The following is a 23,159-nucleotide window of genomic DNA, read 5'->3' as shown; positions in this document are numbered from 1 at the left end:
AAATAGCTCGGACCTATCATCGTAGCATCGCCACATCGGCGTCAGTAAGTGCAGCACTTTCAAATGAGGAATGCTCCTCTCCAGTTTGTAAAAACAGGTGCATTCCTTCTAGGAAAAATTGGAATTTTTTTTTTACAAGACATACGGGATCTGCCAAATCAGAGCTAGGCTGATACTGTTGAGACGCGCTAAGGCAAACTCGTTAGCGTACTGCCGCAAGGTACAGGTGTACACAGCTTCACAGGATATCATCAGTCACATTGCAAAGGACAAATGACGGGCGAGGAAAAAAAAAGAAAAAAAATTCAAATTGAGGAGGAATCGGGAAATTTTTGAAGAGGACAGATAAGTCACCAATGATGAATTCCTAAAAAAAAAAAAAAAATTCCACCCTGAAGATTGCAAATCAAGAAGTCATTAATTAGTGGGCCAGCTGTGCACTCCTCTGCCCCCCCCTTCATCCGACCCACATTGATCGGTGCTGTCTAAATGTGTCCTTACTAGAAGACACTGAACAAACAGTACGACAATCAGGAACCAAGCTCGAAGGACGCCTGCCCACAGTACATGTACACGCGTCCTAACTCGAGAAATGCAATACACGCATTGCAAATGTAGTGCGGCAACACGAAGTACGTTCTCGTGTACGACCCTGTTTCAATGTCACATCGTCAAGGGATTCCCTGCTGTGTTGGATAAAGGGATGTCTTTTTTACAAAGGGAAGGTTCAGACACAGTTTCTAGTCATATTTTAATGTATATCCCATATACCAAATGACATCCAGTGTGACTGCCAAAATGGTTCAAGGAGCGTTGGTGATGCCACTTGGCAACATTCATCAGAGCATCAACCCTTGCCCCGCATTTCAACTAATGCCATGCCAAGGTCTTCTCAAATTCCCTTGGGAGTGATTTGAAAGCCACATGCCCTAGCACTCATTCAAGGGCGCAAAATTAGGGGAAAATTTCAAGGTTTATTTTGTCACTTCTGACTTCTTATTGCTAGTGATTACCCAAGGGAAGTGTCAACTGAAGGCTGTAATCGTTTCTCTTACATGAGGGGGGGGATGTTTAAAGGTGCTTGCTCGTTATTATCCGCAAGCTCAATGAGCCTGTTTGGCATTTCAATAAAGGCAGGGTCATTCACACATAGAGCACTTATGTCATGTGAGCTTGAGCATGTTCGGTGCACGGGAGCCTATGTACAACTGCACTATTAGCAGGGGCAACTTTGCATGGGGAGACCGATAATCTTTAAGGCGTAAATGTGATTCAGTTAAGGAATGCACTGATGAACGGTCTCGATCCCCACAGCTCTTAAAACCGGGAGAATGTGGTTGCCCATGCTCGCTTTGCAAAGAGGAGGGTCCTGAAGGCTTGAACAGTAAACATTCTCGAGGCAAATTTCCAGGCTACGCGTGCACCAAAATGTAGCACGTCGGGGGGGGTTCGGGTGGTTGGCATAAGTTCACCAAAGTTACGGACAGTTGTAGAATAAAAAGCACACTCCAAAATATGGATGACATCAAACTGTTTTTAAGGCACGTGTGGTAATTCTGTGGAGCCAAACGAGGAAGCAAAACTTGGTGGCCAAACTGGTAAGGCTTCAAAGACCTTGGAAGGTGAAATTAGACAACACGGTCTCAAAGTGAAAAGATGATCATGATCATCTTTGGGTTACTTGGAGGATGTTCGGGAAAGTCGGGCAAACTTACTTTCTCAGGTCAGACATGGGGTCATAGTGGCCGACTTTGTTGGACTCCGACCGACTTTGGAGGGCGCAGATGCAGACCACCATCATGCAGACGGCAAAGAGCAGTGCCCCCGCCAGGCAGCCAATGATAACGTAGAATCGCCAGTTGTCCTTCTCTTCCACATTCAGGACGGTCTGACTCTCCAAAACTGTTGTGGGGAGCAACATTAGCAGCGTTGAAATTGGCACTTTACGAGCGCATCACAAGTACTTTAAAACAGGTACTTAGAGAGCATTTATGGCTATACTTCAAAGGTAGCTGCAGTAAGTACCCAGCCCAGACAGAAGCTACATGTATTTTTCCAGACCTGACCTGTATCAAAGACATTCCACTATTATTTGCAGTTGATATTGGCAGTGCTGAAGTCAAGTATCTTGCAAGTACTTCACAAGTGCTTCACAGGTTCTTCATGAGTACTCAAGGTCACTTCATGAGTACTCAAGGTCACTTCGTGAGTACTCACGAGTTATTTGAGTCTCAATGTGAGCTACAAGATATTTACACATGAACTGTAGCAAAGACATTCCATTGTTATTTGCTGTTGATGTATAGGCGGTGTTGAAGTAAAGAGCTTTGCAAGCACTATTCTCACAGGCACATCAAGAACATTTACAGTCACCTCAAAGGTAGATATAAGCACCCCAGTCTCAACGTGAGCTACAAGATATTTGTACATGGACTGTAACCCACAAAGAACTCAGTTATTTTTTCACCCATCACTGACAGTAAGAGCACCTTTTACACCGGTTGTGATGACTGAAGAAAACAATACTAGCAAGACACAGGACAAAACTATGAATTGGTCAGATCTGTCGGCCTAAACATCTATAGATTCAATGGTGTGTTAAGCCATCCTGAAATTAGGCTCAAGAGAGAAAAATGCCATAGTCTTGGTAAGGCTGGTTGTATACGATAGCAGCAGGGATGCGAGAGTCTTGTGATCAAATCTTATTGCTCGTCAAAAAAACAGAATGGATTGAAGATGGAAATTGCTGGGCCGACTGTCAGACTTTACTCTGTGATGCGCTGACCGGCTGTTCTGCATAACAAAGCACCAGCGCATGTTGGCGCACCTGCTACAGGTCGTGTGATTGTGTCAGCTTTCCAAAAGTGCAACTCGGGTTTCTTTCCAAGAGAGGAGAAATTGAATTAAGAGTCACAGAGGCTTGTGCTTTCCCAGCTGAATGTGTGTGATTTTTGCCTGCTTATAAAGGCCGGTTCATACTTCAGGCGAATGTGAAAGCAGAGCGAAATTGATGTCATGAAAGATTTGCAACAAAGTTTAACTCGGACTTGAAACGTCTTCAACTTTTGCGAAATTTTTAGCATGAACATTTGAGCTGACATCACAAATTCACATTTGTGCTTGCAGTCATGCCAATTATGAACTGGCCTTAAGGTTGGAAAATATCACTTGTCATATTTTCTTTCTTTATAGCATTTGCCGCACACATTTCCATCCAACTTCATCCGGCTCGGGCAAACCGGACATTCCTGAAAACCTCTCAACTCTCCGGGGAGTATACCAGCTCCATGCTGCCATTTCAACCACAAACAGCTAAACACACATGCACATATAATATCCATCTCTACCCTCGCAGGTACCCATCTACTCCTGGATTTGGAGGGAGAGAGGCTCTCATAGGGGATAAAGAGACCGACCGAAGGTCACAACATATAACTGGCTGCTGGATTCGAACCCCTGGTCCCATGATTGAGAAATACAAACTCTGCTGGATTCGAACCCCTGATCCCATGATTGAGAAATACAAACTCTGCTGGATTTGAACCCCTGATCCCATGATTGAGAAATACAAACTCTGCTGGATTCGAACCCCTGATCCCATGATTGAGAAATACAAACTCTGCTGGATTCGGACCCCTGATCCCATGATTGAGAAATATAAACTCTGCTGGATTCGGACCCCTGATCCCATGATTGAGAAATACAAACTCTGCTGGATTCGGACCCCTGATCCCATGATTGAGAAATACAAACTCTGCTGGATTCGAACCCCTGATCCCATGATTGAGAAATACAAACTCTGCTGGATTCGGACCCCTGATCCCATGATTGAGAAATACAAACTCTGCTGGATTCGGACCCCTGATCCCATGATTGAGAAATACAAACTCTGCTGGATTCGGACCCCTGATCCCATGATTGAGAAATACAAACTCTGCTGGATTCGAACCCCTGATCCCATGATTGAGAAATACAAACTCTGCTGGATTCGAACCCCTGGTCCCATGATTGAGAAATACAAACTCTGCTGGATTCAGACCCCTGATCCCATGATTGAGAAATACAAACTCTGCTGGATTCGAACCCCTGATCTTGTGATCAGTAACTACAAACAGTAATCACTTGCCCACACATCCCTCCCAACATTACATCACCTAGGGTCAAAAATCCAGTGTTACAATTTCCGTTCTTCAGTTTTCAGATATAGCCTCATCGTTACATGCAAACATGACTTGCTCAGCTTACTTTCACAGTGTGTGCCGATGATTCCCGGTGAGCAGTGGCATGTGTATGAGTTGATGCCATCGATGCAACTGCCGCCGTTGAGACAAGGCATCGACTCACATTCGTCCACGTTCTCGTTGCAGTGTGTTCCTAAAGACACAGAGGTAGTTACAAAAAAGAGGAAACACCGTGAAAATCAAAACTTGTCAAATAAGGCTCAGTACTTCTGGATGTTGGGTCGTGTTACTCAGTCTACGGTTCAAGAACGATTGGTGAGAAAATGTACGGAGAGGGGGTACTTGGGAGACATATGAAACTCCTTGCTGCGGTTTGTTTGTGAGGATGAGTCACCCCCCTTGACTGCTTCACTTCAGCCTACTTACGGTTTGTACAGTTTGAAAAGAAGCAAAATGACTGATCGAGAGGACTGAATGCTGTGCTGAGTCACTTTCTCGTTTAAAGGAGAACATTCTGTCAGCAAATTCTGGCGGAAACTTCATCAGGGTTTTGAACTCGTTTCAAACAGTTTACCCATGCAGACGTATGTACATGTCACTGACCCGACATGACAAAAGGAGGTAACAGTTGTAGCCAGAACCACTTTAGAGTTGAAACTTCAAAAGAATCTTCCGCTTAACCTATCAAGAGCACCCTCAACATACGTGCATTTCAACCACAGACAGTCATTTTAAGTAGCCATAGTGAGAGATTTGTACATCCATCAAACTAAATAGCTCAACATGCCTCTTTCTAATGGAAGCCAAAACAAAGGTACTGAAGGAAAAAAAAACTCTTCAGACAATTCTTGTGGGATTCTGTCAATATGATTACGGACCATTACGTGAATAAAGAAGCTCGGTCCATTGCCCATGGACTTTAAGACATCGCGTTAGATCTCCTTCAATTTGCTCCAACGTACATGTCCATCTATTTACATTTGGATGAACGAACCAGTGGTTGAAAAGCACTCTTTCTCGCAAGACAGCAGGTTAAAATTCTCATGGATCTGTTACTGCTTCAAAAGAAAACAGTGGAGTTGAGGGTGATATATCTTGCACACAGCATGGGCCGCTTGTGATGTCGCTTTAGACATCCGTGTGTGGAATTTGATATGTTGTCCAATCAGAACTCCATTATCCCTCAGAGTTAATGGTCTCCCCGATAACCCCCCCCCCAAAAAATGCTCTGGATTCTAGGTTAACAATTATGGCCACTCCTGGGCAAGATGGGATTGCCTTGATCGCCGCAGCGAGGTTTTTCCCTTCGGTATTTGGCTTTCGTCAGGTAGGTGGACGCAGCTATCACATCCGTGGCTAAACACGCAATCTACTCTGGGATTACGCTTGCTCCAGTTCATGAAAACGAACACGCTTGTTTTTTGATTTCTGCCCGCTTTTACGGGAATAGCTTACTCGTGTGACAGAGTGGTGTGACCCGATATGCTGGGGTTGGAAAGGGTTGTGAGTGGGATTTCAACATTTTCTATGAGTTCCTCTCATTGGACCTTTGCAATCCACAATAACTATGTCTCTCTCTAAACAAAACATCTCGGACTAAAACCTTCTCTTAACATTTACTTGTTCCATTGTTATCAGCCCATTCCAAGAGAAAGAAAGCCCCTCAAATCTGAGTGTGACTCTGCTATGAATATTCCAAGACCCCTCAAGATTTTATTATCTTTTACCTCTGTGATACCCTGGACTGACCTCAAAGACCTAGCAGCGGGTAAATATTCCGTCTGCCAACGTACACAAATCCCCCCCCACAAACCTCGCATAACATTCATTATACAGATATGAAGTGAACACGAGCGCACGTCAATGCCTTCTAATTTGTCGTTAATTGAATTACAATTCACATTAACTGTGACGATCCCTTTTAGAGAAACTGGGGGACGGCCAACAGATCTTTACGCTGTACCCGTCGGCTATTATGTCAGCCATCTCACCATTGTTTACACAGGTAATATATATTCGACTTCGCGTGGACAACGGGGACCTGCCTGAATTGTAAAACGATAGGTCGCAGCGAGAGGGGACTTTCGCGGGTGAGATGAAGGGGGTAAGGAAGAAGAGAAGGGCAGAGAAAAAAAAAAGAAAGGAAGAAAAATCAATGGTTGCTTTCTGACGGCGTTCGATCCGTCTCTCGACTCAAGCACTGCAGAGTCCATGTCCACTGCGTCGTTTTCTTTTAAGCCTTTGTCGATCAGAGGAAGTGTGAACATGTGTAGAAATCGGAGTTTCGATTTGATGTGTGGCAATCTGATGCCAGCATTTGTAGTCTATAATATGTGTCTGCTTTTCAACATAGATAAAATTTAACTGAGGAATCTGTCTCAAATACTGTGTACTCTTGGAAATTTCTGATCCACTGGTTAAAACTGGAATGAAAACTGTTATGGCCCACTGCACCGGTGCTAAATCAACTGGGCAATTCTGAACTTTTGGGGCCATTTTTCTGGTCTGTTGAAGTACTCATTTTGGGAGGAGGGCCACTCTTCTGAAGTCATGAGACTGATGCATGCTGCCTGGCTGGAAATCACTCCCAAAGTCACAACAAAATCAACATCAGCAAGGTGGCTTATCTTGGAATCCAGGATATTGAAGTCCACTTTTTTGGGGGGAGGTGGTGGTGTCACACTCCAAAAACTAAATTTTCAAATCAGGCAGACATCCTGGTTGGGTTAAACTGGCCACTTTTCAGTTGGTGGCAGAACGGCGTCCAGACACATACATGTTTCATACAAAGAGTCAAGTTTACAACATGAATGATCTCTGGGAAACTGCAGCGAGCAACACAGAAATGGCAACACTAATGAAGCCGAGGTGCAGTGATTGAGGGCAGAAATCTTCTCTTCTCACTACACGGTCAGGGGAAGTTCCAATCATGGCTTTGAGGGATTATGTTTATTCCTGCTAGGATAAAGGAGGTGCCATGCAAATTAATTTTTTGCTTGTCTGCAGATTGAGGGTAATGGATAAACTTGGCATGTGAAGATCCTGGGATTGTGCGGATGAGTTGGACTCATTATTACTTTACGATTTTAGTTCCGGAAGGAACAAATTGAGATGAAACTGTGAAAGGTGGGGAAGGCCTATAGGTTGGTAGGACATGTTTTTAAAATGCTACTTTACTGAAAATCTATTTTGACAATTTCTGATGGACACAGGTTGGGAGAGAGAGGTTTTAAGTTTGGAGCAGGTTTTTATCACATTAAAAAATAATGATTTCAGGAAGTTTGGATGATTTCACTCTTACTTTTACAGGATGTAAAAGAGTACCTCTAAGGAAAGCCTGTTTTCTCCAATTTTTATCTCTTTAAATAAATACGGAAGCATCCACATCAAACACAGTGTCACTTGCCTTCAGGGCTCAACTATAACAGGCTAAAAAGGGCTTTCTTTCTTTTCATGCCAAGATGCGAATTCTGAACGCAGAGCGCGTCACTGAGGAGAAAACAGAAAATGAGGAGAATCCTCGTCCTGTGTTCGCATTTTTCGTAGCTCTGAAGACAACCGACACTGCATTCGATTTGGATGCTTCCGTATTCATTTGAACAGATAAAATCAGAGAAAACATGTTTTCCTTAGAGGTGCTCTTTAAGTTACTTAGCCTCAGTGTGAGTTTGTTTCTGCATTCAATTGGGGACCCTGAACAATAGAGGACAATAAGGTCCCCGATTGACAGAGGGTCCCCGATTGACAACTGTGTACAAAACATATGGGTGGTCTTCTAAAAAAGTTAAAGTACAAACAAAAGAGGAACAATAGGGGGTCCCCAGTTGCAGGCAAATACACACTTCCGTGTGTGGGTGGGGGTTTCAATGGCATACATGTACCCAACATGTACATTGTTTCAAACAATCCGATGCTAGTTTTTGGCCTCTCCGAATTCCGCGTGGGAGGGGCGGACAGAGAGCCCAGTCAAGGCCCGTATTTCCTCCCCTGGTTATGCCACTGAAAGCGGGCGTCACTTTTCGATCACCAACCTGAAAATCCGGGTGAGCACTGGCAGGCGTAGGTGTTGCCGAGGTCCTCGCACTTGGTGGCATTATTACAGGGCTGGCTGGCGCACAGGTCCACCTTGGTCTGGCAGTGCAGGCCGGTGTAGCCCGGGCCGCAGGCGCACTCGTAATGGTTCAGGAGGTTGCGGCACGTCCCGCCATTCTGGCAGGGGCTGGAGACGCACTCGTTGTACTCCTTCTCGCAGTGCGTTCCTGTATAGCCTACGAGGACAAGGAACATTGAGGAGAACAAGGCTATGCATTCCAAACCTGCTGCGGGAATTCAAGTCGCCCCGATGCAAAATCAGTGGCAGGCAGAACAAGTTTGAAAGTGGAGAGGCCCGAGTTTGGGCACACATGTTAGTATGCCGCCAGATTCCTGAAGGCTCAAAGGCCATTTCTGAAATCCTGGCTTGATCTCGGCTTCTGGCATCATTCTAGCTCATAAAGAGAACACACCTGAACTTTCAGACACAAGAGAGGTGGAACAAGAAACCCAAATCAGCAGACATTCTGTTTGGTTCATTCGCAAGAATTCCAGCAATGGTTCTGAGCCACAGCCAGACACACAAAGCCACATTTTGGAAATTGATCCACAGCCTGAGAGCCTTTGGAAAAAGACCTGACATATACGAAATGGGGAGAGAAGGGTATCTGACGCTAACGAAAGACGGGCGCCCCAATTTGGAGGTGAACCTAAACATAAGTTGAGCTAATCTTTTGTGATAATTGGTGTCTTAAAAGAGTCAAATAACCAGTTTGGAATGAAAGATAAAGGGGACAGGAGGAGATATCTCAATCAAAATAAAACTGGAAAACAAGGGGGGGAGGTGAATGCCTCCGGATCCACTGTCGGCCTCACCTGGTGTGCAGTAGCACTGGTACCCATTGACCTGGTCCTGGCAGATGCCGTGCACGCAGGGGCTGCTCAGACACTCATCCGCCTCCAGCTCACAGCGCTCTCCCATCATGCCCCGCGGGCAGACGCATTGATAGTCGTAGCCGTTGTACCCTTGCTGCTTGTCCACGCAGGTGGAGCCCGCCGCGCACCGGTGCGACTGGCACCCGTCGTACTCCTCGCAGTGGGGACCGGTGAAACCGGGACAGCAGTGGCAGGCATAACTCTCCTGATGGTCCCAAAAAAAAAAAAAAATGGAAACTTAAAATTGGATATCAAAGTCCATGAAGAATGTTACATTCCATGTGATTTATGGTAAACGAAAACCCCAAATTAGCCTTTCCTACACTGTTTGGTCACTAAAAGTAAAATAAAAGCCCCCCCTGAGAAAATATATAGATTGTTCCAAACATACCCATGGTCACGAAATACAAGATTTGAGAAAAATGTTGAGCCAGCATTAAAATGTGACCAAGTTTTACCTGAAAAATATCCTCCAGGAAAAAGGAGAAACCATTTGTAAATGGCGGTAAAGATTACATGATTTGATGTCATTGTTCAATCCGTGACAAAAATGTCTTACAGAAAATTAACCTGAATTTGCAAACAACCCCCCTGCAGACACATCCCAAATGTAGTTTAATTTCCCTGTGGCAGGCCCGAGCATAATGAGATTTTGGTTGTTTTTTTTTTCTGGGCTACCTGCCCCGCTAGTGTCGCCCACTCGGGGGAAGTGTGTCAAGAGACCCTCAGAATCTGACCATGTTGCTTAGCATGGACCCCGCTCAAAACGGGACGGACAGCGGAGAAGAATCTCTTGAAAAAAGATACACAGCATGCACGGATAGACACATGTATATAGGCCATGACATGCGTGTGCACTGCACTGCATAACAACCAGTCCATGAAATTCTTGGGGGGTTTTTTGGCCCACGATTAGAGAGAGGTGACAAAATTAGGTTCTAGCCACTGATACATTTTCACTGCAAGCTTCTACAATCAGTCTCTTCCTGGGAAATTCCACAAACTGTTCTCTGAAATTTGAAATTCACTCTAGACTCGTATTTTATAAAACTACAAACTGAAGATTTCCAAACAAAACTGAAGATTTCCACCTAAGAGAAAGTGACAAACTTCAACTGCTGAAAACTGGTAAAAGAATAACTTGTTTTAGTCCTACAGCAAAGGTTACTTGTGCTAGCCAGAGCCCGGTGCCGCATTGCTCTGAAAATGTATGCGCTGAGAACTGGGCGGAAGTAGTTTTGCTGAGCAATGCTTCTATGCGCTCAGCTTTTTAAAAAAAAATTCTTGCACTGAAAAGCTCCAGAAGATAGACTCTCGACGATCAAATGATGACTAAATGTGCGGGGCAAACCAAAAGTACATCACGTACATGTACAGTTCATCCGGAGAAAGAAAAAAAAATTGTAACGACCCGACGTGGGTGTGAGATTTATTGTTGTCGCCAAAGAGATTTGTTTGCTGGTCACGAGAAATGAACAGCAGGATCCATCAGAGTAAGCCAGCTCAAACCATGCAGCTAACAGAACTTGTTTTCTTCAAAAGTCTTTATGAGGTGAATGATTTTTCGGCCTGAGGTGGAAGACGAGAGACTGGGGAGTGCAACAACCACCCTGCACTTTTTAAAGGGTGGAGGGGGCGGAGATGGCAGTAGGGGTGGGAGGAGAGTATCAAAGCTGATGTCCCAACGAGTGTTTTCCAGGCTTTGTTTTTGTCCTCTGCTGAAAATAGATTAATGAAAATTCTCTCATTGATGGATATACAAAAACCATGGACCAGTTTCGCAATGCAGAGCTGCCAAGGAGACAGAAATCTATTTCCCGGTAAATATTCCTCAATAGGAAATAGATTTCCCAATGTAAACTCAGTGTATAGGTTGAGTGAAGACATTGAAGAAGGCAGAACTTGAACCAGGGTCCTATTGAAATGGTGTTGCCAGACTAAAACTCAACCGTAACTGCCCGACATTGGCAGTCTGCCAAAAGTTTGAGAGTAGAGGACTTCACTCCAGACATTTCATTTTCTGCTGAGCCACTCTCTGTCTCTGAACAGGCACCGATGTCCATCCAATGCAGGTGAAATGAAGTGATTGAAATGGCCTGCCTCCGACGAGAAGGGATTAAAAAAACCCACTAAGAAGTACTGACATTAGGAAGTTGCCGAGAGCTGTGTGCAGGTGGATATTTGGACAAGGGGCCGTTCTTTCTGGGGGGGTGTTTTTCTGGCAATGGTAAACAGCAGGCACCTGACGATCTGTAATTGCTCCGCATGCTACGCTTTGGGCTGCTTGGTAGCTTCAAGGCTTTGACCAAGTGTCATCTTGACTGCCCCGAATGGCTCCGTGACTTCTGTGTGGGTAGTTTCTTCAATCTGCAAGCAGTCTCTGAGCACAGAGGCGTAGAACTCAACACACTGATAACACAAATGGCAAGTGATGTGGCAATACATCTGGCACCGTGTGCTTTCAAAAAGATTCACATGATAAAAATGCTGTCCATTTACTCTACGCTTCGGTGAAATTTGCTGTCCAACGGTGCATGACAACAAAGTAAGACATTCACATCATGACATTAACGAGGTGGAGCGATATGCAATTCTGTCAGACATGCCTTTTGTAGTTCAAAGTTCTGGCAACTCTGTAACCAAGTGGTTTATGGCCATTAAAGTCTCCAAGCACAACCTGAGGGTCTGTGTCCTTCAGCAGGATGATTAACTGCAATTGCTGATCTGCCCAAGCAGAACCTGAGAGGGTTCTGTGAAGGACAAATAAGCCATTGGCTGGAAATATGAAATGAAGCACATACCATACAGACAACTATTACTCCCCAACTTAATGATACCCAAATAACGACACTCAGGCATAATATATCGTCTGTAGCACGCCTGAATTATCATCATTGATGGTTCCATGCAGAATGTAGACACAAACAGGTAAAGGTTTTGTGTCATCAGAAGGGGGAATGTTTTTTTCTGGTAAAGGTTTTGTGTCATCAGAAGGGGGAATGTTTTTTTTTCTTGAAGGAAAGGGGCTTCTTTGGTCAGGTTATCCAAAGTGGGGAAGACAATTACATTATTTTCTGAAACCAAGGGGAAGTGTTCCCATTTCGGCCTTCTGTCCACTTGACCAATGACTGAATTGTTCACAGTCAATATCCAAGTGCAGGGCTTGAACTAAATGCATCTATTCTGCAAACAGAGAGCGAAGAGAGGTCGGAGTGACTGTAGTCCCCGACAAAGTTGATAGACCCGCCAGAATAAATGCCGGCTCGCTGCGAGAGCAACCTCCGCAAATGTTAAGGGGAGTGGCATTTATTTTCGTCTGCTGGGAAGGGGGGGGGAAGGGAAAGACTATGTACTATCGCATGTAAACAAGCCACACTCTAGTAGCAGGGGTGGATTCAGGTTTGGCAGTGGAAGGAAGGTGTTCATACAAATCTATTCTTGTTTTTCACACAGTGTCATATTTTTTGAAAGTCCGGGGGAGGGGAGGGGAGACCCCCTAGCCCCACCTCCACTCTGCCAAAATTTCATGCAATGTATGTCCATTGCTTGATTGCTTAGTGGCTACTTTAATAGGCCCTGCACATCCATGTTTTGAGCGATATTTTTGCTCGGGTGCTTTGTGGAACTGTGCCCAGTAAATTCACATTTTCAGATGCTGCAAGAGCTGCCGTGTTTATCGGGCACTGTACGGGTCCGCGTGCCTGTTTTCTTTTCTTCAACCAAATACCATTACTCAAGAATTCCCTCCATTAACTGTCGCGACATCCTTTATACCTGATTGCGACAAATGCAATTACCGTAATAAGTCCTTGGGCCTCGACTCATGGTGAGTTCAGTAATTACGGAAGCTTCATCTAACTGTCGTCTTTCCTGGAAGAATGTAATTAGTTAATGAGTGGATTAGTTTTTACAATTTGGTTTACCGAAGAAGAAACGGCCTCGTATTTCAGAACACATCCCATTTCTGCTTCTTCTGTTAACATGCGCTCCACACCATGCCGTTTCCTACTTTCCTACTGTAGAAATACTTTGACCTCAACACCAACAAAATTGTGACAATGCATTTTTGCAGGTGTTTACAATTCGTCCTGAACTTTCAAGAAAGAGCTAGTGAAACATTTATCCCCCAACCATATCTTCTCCCATTTCATCTGGCTTTGCACCTGCTTAGAGTTGGGCTGGAGCTAACAAAATGATCACATTCACCTTGGCGTGAATGACGAATGTGACTTACCCAAGGATGACTTAATATGGGTGATTCACAATAGCGCGCCACCAAGAGTTTGCAACACGTTGGCCAATCATAACGCGCAAAATTTGTCGACCCTTTCCAAATGCGCATTAGGTCAAAAAATTTCGCGCCCTGTGATTGGCCAACACGTTGCAAACTCTTGGTGGCGCACTATTGTGAAACGGCCGTATTGGGTAAATTGTATTGTCTAGTCAGACATCACTTTTCATTCTCAGAATATGCTGGTGCAAAGAAATTTTAAGAGTAAAAAGAAAGAAAGAAAGAAAAAAAAAATCAGCACACAAATTCTGACTTTGTGGCAAGAATTTAGTTGAGTGCCGAAGCAGAATTTACCAAGCCAACACCTTTCCATTCTCCAACATCGGGGACTCATTTCCCCCAAGTGCACTGCACTGGATGCGAGGGCAAGGACGAGTGCATGTTGTGAATGGACAGTGAAAGAGAGAGAGAGAGAGAGAGACAACCGCCTGTAACCAGCCAAGCTACTGACGGTCCTTGCGTCCCCCGGCCCCTCCACAAGTCATACACGGGTGGTAAATGGGTCAAGATTGAGCAATCGCCAGGATTCCCTGGATGGCAGTGTCAACAGGGCCGGAATGCTCGGGATGATTGCTATTGGGAGGGAAGGGGGGAGGGGATGAGACGGAGTGATATCACTCTGGGGCGAGTTCTGGTGCTGACACCATGAATGTATGCAACGCGACCCACGAACGGGTTCCAAATCTGACTCTGCAGGGTGTCACTTGCAAGTTGCCCAGCCATATGGTCAAAAGGGGGAGGAGCAGTGTTGCCATTCAGAGGCGGGCTTACTGCATATAAAATGAGTGTATGGCATCAGGAATGTCACTCTGGTGTACTGTGTGACTTCGCAATATGTGCACATTGCAAGCTGCTCCGTTCACCATGCACTGTTCTCCACGTTATAAAAAACACGGAAACCAACCTATCGAAGGATAGACATCTTGCCTCAACCAAAGTGCATCAAACAAAATTGGTTGTCTCACTTGGATGTATGACTGCCATTAAACCATAATCCTTCACTTCTTTGGGGATTGTAAATGAGGACTTTTAGGGTAAAGGAGATAAACCAAATTCACAAGGGCACCAATTTGACTTTATTTGAAACACCCCCCCCAAAAAAATATCCTGTGTGTGGGACTTGTAGTAGGGATTTCAACTACGACAGATCATTATTCAACCCAAAACTAGTTTGAGAATAGTGCTGGGAAGTCATACAAAAACCAGGATATTTCAGTGAGTACTTTATCGTCAATCTCTAGAGCACGGTATCCTAAACTCTGTTTTCTTTCAATCACCATTTTCATTCAAAACAAGGACAAGTCCGAGAGTGTCTCTGAGTATGCTGAAAAGCATCCTTTTAGTTGGAACTGCGCTAACACGGACAGAAAAGGGTCATAAATGGCTGTACAAGCTGGAATGACTCTGGATTGAAATTCCCATTTTCTGGAGAACTTTGACGAGAGAAATGATGATCCACTGTAGTTGGAAGTATTTGGGATTACTATTAGGGGACAGAAGGGGCAATTTCAGCTAGATTCCGAATCGAATAAAACAAAAAAAACAGTTGTTGCTTCATTTCAAATCCAATTACATAAGATCCAGGATGTGAAAATATTAAACACGGTTTTTACATATTTATCCAAAATAAAAATAAAGAGAACCTTTGGAAGGAATGTAGAAAGTCTGTTCCCCAAATCGCATTCCTGTTCTAAAACATACACCCTAAGGCAAACATCATATTGCCAATACTAAAGGCACCTGTATTTCACTTCATGGAGTCTCTTTGCAAGATATGGTTTGTTTTTTTTTTTGCTCCAGGTCAGATAAATAGCGCCGACTGGCAAAGAGGTTCTGCTTTCCTCGTGCCCGTGATGTGCCATTAAGCAACACTTTAATGGCGGTGTTTGAATTCCCAACCTCTGCCCCCTCCCCATACTATCTTCCACTGTTTTCACGGTCTAGTTAACATCATCATTCCCTCCTCCCCCCTCTCCCCGGGGTAGTCGTGACTTCAACACTACCGCCCCTAGGCTGGGGAGCGGTGTGGACAGCCCGACAAATGCCAACCAGTGTGTCTAGACAGTCGTGCAGTGCACGGAGAGTCTGCTCGAAACCACACACAGCTAATGGCAATTCACTGCTCGTGGTGGTCTCTGACACCAGTTTCAAGGCAAGCCCTCCTGCACACTACTAGCAACTGAGGAGACTCTCCGTGGCTTGTGCTAGTCTCTGACACCAGCCTCCAGACAATCCAAGAGGTACAAACAGAGGCAACCTCACAATGCTGAGGCTTTTTGGCTCATAGTAAATGGTCTCCCGTACCATGCAAGGCCACCTGCAGGCCACAGACATACACATACATGTAGGCCAGTACTACTGGGCTCAATTATCACACCTTATGCATATTTATGAGCATACGCCCTTATCAGCCTGACTTATAACTGGGCAGCACTAATTCCGTTTCACAACCTCCTTCCCTCCATTTATAGACTATTTTCAACTGAATGTTCTGATTTTATGTATTGGTATCCACATTGCACACACAGTTGAGGCATGTACATGTATGCATTCGATTGATCCACTTTAAAATCCACGGATTACCGGGGAAGGTAGGCTTTCACCCTAATTGTCGACCAAACAGATTCTACTCTCACAGCGCAAACACCGCATGCACAATGCTGGAAATTGCAGATGACTGTGCGCAGTGTGGCGAGACTCTTCTCTCCTAACCTTGTATACGATGTACGCACAATCGACGATGAAACGAGCACTCCTGATTTTGGGGGGGACGTAATTTCACAAATTGCTTCCGCGCTTAAGGACCCATTCCTCCCATTATGTCACTCAGCGCGCCGGGCATTTCGGTAATGAATTGCACATCGGGAACAAGTCAGGGAAACTCTCCATTTCCTTGTAATCAGATGGCCGAGATAATGATATTTGATGGGTTCTGCCATTTCAATAATTGGGGGTCCAACAAAAAAATCCCCCGAAAAACAAAACAAAAAAACGCTAATCAAGAAGCGGCCACTCGTCTAGAAGTCAGAACTCAAGAGGGACTTGGAAATAATGGGAACGTTTACTGGGAATCAGTGCCAACAATCTGGAGACGGACATCCCGAGGAGTTGGGAACAGGGAAGGAAAGGTCGGCTAATGATTTGCTCCATTTCCTAAACAGTGGATATCATTTACCTACCCTCTTTGCAGCTAAGCTTGGCTCTTGGATAATATTTACACCAAATCCTTCCCTTCTCATTCTCTCATCATGTTTAAATAATGAAGTAAGCCCCTACATAGCTATTTGCCACAAATTTCACGTTGTCTATGAAATTTGGCATATTCTGCAGCCTTCAATCTTGAAGGAATGGAACAGGTACAGCCACATGTAATGTCAGAAAAGTATTCTGGCTCATTTTGGAAAACCAAAACAAATTGCAACAAAGAAAATAGTTCATAGGGTCGAGCACATGACTTGATCAAATGAAGCTTCCAATCAAACATTTTCCAGTCTAAAAAATAAAAAAACCGCTGGATTACCTGCTATAGTTTAGTCACAGATAGCACAGTGTAACTAGAGACCAGCTGCCTGAGATATACATGTAACTAGAACCCTGAACAAAAGTTGACAAATATGACAAAAAACCCCAAACCCGCAGGAACAGACTGAGACCCACATACTGACCGAGACAGGGATATGCCTACAAATCTGTGTACGGATGCATACAAGTGCATTGTGAGTGTCCAAGGTCTATCTGGTTCGTAAGTGTGACGTCACGTCAGTTTAAACCACGCCCACTGCACACAAGCACTACTCATAGGGTTACATGCTTTGATCGCTGTTTACATGGAACCATGGAAACGGTAGTTAATGCGCAACTTCAGCGATTGTCCAACGAGAGCCTGCAAATCGTGGCGCGTCCGCCATCGTGACGAAGTCTCTTATGAACCGGATGATTTTTGTATAGCAACACCAGAAACCAGTAAGTCCAATGATAATATTCAGATAACTCAATATTATTTCATTCTATATTTAGCACATCTTCTTTCCTGAAGATGCTCTAAATAAAGAACGAATATCAAATCAAACATGGCTAATATTAGTCTTTTTGGAGTCTGCATAATATTGAGTTATGCACCAGAAGTTTCATAGCTTTCACAGAGTCATGGCAGAAAAAAAAAAACAAACAGAGCGGCAAAGGATTGTGGGTTGCAACTGTGAATAGAAGGAAATAACTACCCTGGCTATTTCTTCAGAGATATGAGGCATGTTGTGCATTTTCCTGTAAGTTTCATGGCTTGACCAACTAACATACAGCAACTCTTCTTTCTGCTCTGCATTTTCTGTGAACCATACAAATCAATATATAAGTCAGTGTGAGACTTGAAGCCGTTGATCCGGAACACCTTCCGTGACACCCCCAATGGCCGTGCTTTCAGCTGTGACTGCGCATTTTATCGAAGGAGGGTCTAGGAATGGGAGGCGGGAAAAAACCCCATAAAGGGGGTAAGGCTACACAGCGGATATACGCGAAGGACCCAGGGGAATCTGTGACTGACCGTCTGATCGTTCAGACTTCGTGTCCTTTCTGACGTGCAGGGCCCACCTTTGATCCTTGGCCCTTCGTTATGCAGTGATCGATGCCCACGGCGTCCCCAGGTGGTCGAGACTTGACAGGATGGAAGGTGATTGGATCAGGTCGCCCCATGCATGAGTTTTGCAACTCGATGTTCCTTGGGTCTCTTGAACGACGACAGTGCTGAGAGGGAACTTTACCTTGCCCTCCGTGGTTTTCGATCAAATTCCAAAACTCAATTTTCTTCGACTTGTTTGTCTACTAAAACTTAAACGATGTTGGTACAAAAGAACTACACTGTGTTTGTGAGCTTTGTACATGTATGCACAGGTAAGTATATTTTCGGTGATGTTTGAAACTAGGTACATGTATCTCAGCTCGTGCAATCTTTTGACAGGAATTTGTCTATTTTCAAATCTCTTTTCAAGGCATCAATGCCCTCACATAGATTTCCTTCTTCCTAGTAACTATTGAATTGTGCGAATGAGATCAACAAATCCTAACACGCTCGCCTCTCTTCCTTTAGACAGGCATTTCAAGAACATCTTGTTATTTTGAAAAGCCACGGCATTCTCTGGTTGTACATCAAGCGAACTGCAGAGACATACTCTCCGACTCATTTAAAAGCTGAAAAACAACTGAAGAGTATAGTTGCAATGCAAACGGGCTGAACCTAACATATTCTGCTTTATACTGCATGTGCACGATCCATTTCATCCTTATAATGCAAAGCAAGCATGTTCCACTCCAATCTCCAGCCCAATTAAGGCGCCCCAGCAAGGGGTATACAGGTATATGTACATGTACATATATGCATTGTAGCCTGACCTTGAGCAGGTTGAGGTGTGCAAACATAGGCAAGATTAGGTGAAGCCAGGGGAAGAGTATGCTCCAATCTCTTGGTGAAAGGTGACAAGACTGTGTGTGGGTGTGTGGGGGGGGGTGTAGAACACAGGTAGTGTGATTGCGTAAATACAGACATGTGTACAGGTACATTATAAATGGATGGGGGGGTGTTTGGGAGTGCAGCTGGTGCCTCTCCCCTCTCTTGCCGATAACTCTGCATTCTTCCTTTCTTCTCAATTACTTCTTTTAGTCTCTCCTAGTTTACTCGATAGCTTTAAAAGCCGAACACTAGCCTGAGATAAGAAAATAGTTCCCTCTGGTGTTCAGGTTTCATTCTCTAATGTCTCTTTTCATAAATGCTGGACCTCCACTCTGTGTGGTAGAGGCGGATCAGTCACTTATAAAAAGGGGCAGGATATTTATGCAGTGGGGGGGATTCTTCGATTGGAGTTGAACCTGAATATACGAGAGGGCACATTTGAGTGACAAGTTCTGCCTTCAAAAGTTACAGGTATTTGGGAGCAAACAACATGAAACTGGGATTCACTGTAAGGCACGCCCACTGAAGGGAAAAAAAAGAAGAGAAATTGGAATAAAAATATGATGTTGCTCTATTGGCTCTATAAATAAACTGCCAAAATACAGTCACGGTTTTCCCCCCACCACAATTTTCAAAACAAGGTCAATTCATGATGTTGATCTGTTAAAAAGGCTCAAAGACATCCACAATTTCCCTGTTTTAGCATAATAATCAGCAATACTCAGCAAAACTGAATTCAAATTATTATTTTCACTGTCCTGAGGAACTGTATCCAAGAAAAGAGGTCAAGAGACAATAGAATAAATTTTCTAGGGCTAGCTTTCTTGAAGTGCTCTTTTAAAATGTAAGTTTTTTCCCAAGGTTGATTAGGACAAGAAGCAAAATTCAACCCATTTCTTGCTTTCTGGATCAAGTTTTTTTCCCCTCCAACACAACCCTTGGGTTTTCTTCCACAAAGACTAATTCATTTTTTTTCCCTCCAAACAGTCCCCTGCTTTTCCTCCAGAAAGACCAGCTGAATCCCCCTTCAACTGACCTAAACAACTGCCAAATCCACTGCGGCTGCCAGATTTTTTTCTTCAAACGGCTCCCCGTTTTTCTCCTCCCCTTCCCCCCCGAAGACACAAAAGACTTCTTGCACCCCCCCTCCCCAACCAATTCCCTGGGGATCTCCGCGATCTGAAGAAACTGACATCGGGCACATTTCAAGATGCCCGGCTGAGCAGCCGCGGAAGAAACACAACTGACGCAGGCGGACAGGAAACGTAATATCCGCTGGCATTGGCCGGCTATGCTGGCAAAGGCCTGCGGACCGGTTGACGGCAGAGAACAGACCAAAAAAAAAAAAAAAAAAAAGGAAAAATGGATTTCCTGTCAGTACACCTTCCAACGTTCCGACACAATGCGTTATACAATCAACCTCATCCTGAGGCCCCTGGGGCATTTGATTCATGGGAAGTCTAGCAAATTTCTCTGTCTCTCATCCCTCTGTGCATTCTACAAAGGGAGGATTTTCTTCATAGGATCCGCAAATATTTCCGGCATTTAAGCAGGTCGCTCTTTTGTAGTGATAAAAAAAAATCTCGGTCAACCACAAGCTTCCATCCAATTGCAAAATCCTGCCCGGCTTCGATTCTATCTGCTGCTCCCCATTAAATTTCTCGACAGAGAGGCACACAACTACAAATTTTACATCAACGAAGGAGATTTTATCAGTCTGGTGGATAAAAACGCATCTCTCCGACAGCCCCAAATGGAGTGACCATTCCAAGGCACCGGTCATCAGCCTTTTTCACACAGATCCAAAACTGATTGGAGAGAAATCTGAACCTGAATCGTGTGGGATTTCATACCAACTCAGCGATTCGGACGCCGGTTGATGATCTTATTCAAAAGGTGGATTGTGCCCCTCTGTGATACAACACACATCCTATGCGTATATGTGCTGTCTAGCTGGCGCTCTGCCTGAAGATGTAATGTAATTCAGAGTTAAAACTCTTGGTATCACTCAGAGGAAACAAAATAATCAAATAACCCAACTGGCGATACCTTGACAGTATTTTGTTACCCGTCTTCAGTGGACGGCATCTCACTAAATTTATGAGCTTTTTTGGGGGGCCCGTTTCTTCGATGTCTAGGGTTCATATTCCCATCAATTTCCTTCGTCGCTCTGGAATCTTATAGCAATAAACATCTGGTGCCAAGTGGAGCAATTCACCATCCAGCCAAACTCTTCTCGAGATAGCAGTGCACATACCTGAGTGACCGAGGTCGCGCAGTGGCCGTGGTCCAAACACAGCATGCCCGCAGGGGATTGTGGGTAATGGCATATGTTGTCCTTCACCGTGATATTGACACGCAGGCCCAGACGACACTGGAACAGAGGGTTGGGCGAAGTGACTGTGGAATAATTGAGGAAAACAAAAATTGAGAAGGAAGAATCACACCAGCGTGAGCGCAAACTGTGATTAATGACGTGATAATATCCCCCAAGACATGTGATACCCTTCAGCAACCCTTACGGCAGGGCTCAACTAGAAATCACATCCTGTTGCCGAGCTGTTCTTTCCTTGATACCAAATTATTTCCACTGGAGAAACAAAAATCTTCAAAATGGCTATTACATTTTCCCCCAAACCGCTGTGACAGCAGTAAGGGTCAATAGGGCGTGGCCAAATTTCCCACTGGTCCTGCAGAGACCTTGTCGATTTTTTCAAGCGACTGAAAGCACTAATACTCCAGCTGTATAGAAGTGGTACAGCCCCCCATTTTGGGAGGGGTTTTTATGGCCAAAAGCCCTTCTTTATAAAGAAAAATTCCACTATGCCCCCAAAAACCTACTCTTTAAATCGGAAAGAGCGAAATTAGGGACAAGACGTCTTAGAGTGAAATCACTCTGAATTTCGACTGAAAAAGGCTGAAAATAGCCCCTTCCAGTAGAAGCTCGAGCGAAATTCCAATCTTTTGGAGTGAGGAAATTTCACTCCAATTCGTCTGGTCCTCAATTTCAATCGGAGGGATTAAATTTTCACTGGAATAGAGTGAATTTTCACTCTTGGGAATTCAGAGAGTAGATACCCTCCATCTGTGTAACAAATCCACAGATTGACTCCCCTAAAAGCGTCTTATCTCAACCCAAGAATGTTTGCTTCATACATGTATCTTTTATCTAATCACAAGTCTCACTGTGTGATTTCTCCCTTCTCAATCATTAAGTTAATCCGTGCCGTCTCTAGCCAAATTAAAACAAATGTCTGCGGCATCTGAATACAGATTGGTGTCCCCCTTCCAGGGCCTGGGAAAAAAAAAAAAAAGGGAATGCAATCTCTCATCGCAAAGATGATCTGCAGCTTTCAGGATAAAAATCAATGTTGGGTCAAAGTCAAACTAGAAAGAAAATCAATACAGTGCTGAAAAATGCATCTTCTCCGGCAAACAGAAGATAGAAAGAATACTAGTAACATTTATGTTGTCACAAAGTTCTCACGCGATGGAGATCAACATCGTTTTTACCTGACACAAATCATGGCAGGAAAAAAAAACAAAACAAAACAACGACCGGATTTATCTCTCTTCTATCCCTCGTTTAATCGCAGGTACTAAAGGTGACTGCATGGGGAAAAAAAATAAATAAAAAGATGTACGGAAGAGGGAGCAAAAGACGTTAGGCTAGATTGGATCCCTTTGTTTTTCTTCTTTTGAGATGGAGTCTCCTCTTGCGAGCTGGAAATCAGCATCCCCAATCAATCAGTGGCCAGTGCTAAGTACTTCAGGAAATGATGCAGGACGATCAGGACATCTGCCCTGCCAGAGACAGACGGCACAGAGACACACTAAGAAAAAAAACACACCTAAAATAGATACAACCTAGCCTGCACAAACGCAGAAGAGTTTTCCTGACTCTTTTCCTCTCTGTCTTTCAGCTAAGGTTGCGGTATTTATTGATCTGAGTCTCTGGATGAGCGCTGCATAAATCATGCACCTTCTGATAAACATCACTCCCCCCGTTTCTTTTATGGACGGAAAAATTTCCTCGTTTGTCTGTGTTTATATGAACATGTACATGTAGCATGCTGGGCGGGACGGGTGTCGCATTCCTACATTCCAGCATTTCGAGTCTCTAAAGCTTAATTTGTGGAGAAGAAAATACCCAAGGATTTAAGCCTTCAGAAATCTCAAACGTATGACGTGGCCTCAGAAAGACCCAGCCCCTTCACCAGCTTTGGCATTTTAGGGGAACCAAAGTACCAGCTGGGGGGGAGGGGCACATCACAAA

General features: G+C 44.3%; 1 protein-coding gene across 1 annotated transcript in view; it reads right to left on the bottom strand.

Annotated features, from left to right (window-relative positions):
• LOC110981031 (uncharacterized) overlaps positions 1–23,159 on the bottom strand; it is a 61,150-nt gene that overhangs the window by 4,329 nt on the left and 33,662 nt on the right. Inside the window, exons 5-9 of the mRNA XM_022238182.2 lie at positions 21,141–21,283; positions 9,090–9,354; positions 8,213–8,449; positions 4,246–4,374; positions 1,716–1,902 (exon numbers count right to left, since the gene is read on the bottom strand). Coding sequence (XP_022093874.2) covers positions 1,716–1,902; positions 4,246–4,374; positions 8,213–8,449; positions 9,090–9,354; positions 21,141–21,283 — 961 coding nt within the window. The remainder of the gene's footprint in view (positions 1–1,715; positions 1,903–4,245; positions 4,375–8,212; positions 8,450–9,089; positions 9,355–21,140; positions 21,284–23,159) is intronic.

Source organism: Acanthaster planci, linkage group LG14 (assembly GCF_054643075.1).
Source record: "Acanthaster planci isolate LZ-2023a linkage group LG14, COTS_SCS, whole genome shotgun sequence".
Taxonomy (NCBI): Eukaryota; Metazoa; Echinodermata; class Asteroidea; order Valvatida; family Acanthasteridae; genus Acanthaster; species Acanthaster planci.
The sequence above is the reverse complement of the archived record's forward strand: the minus strand, read 5'-3'. Positions and strand labels throughout refer to the sequence as shown.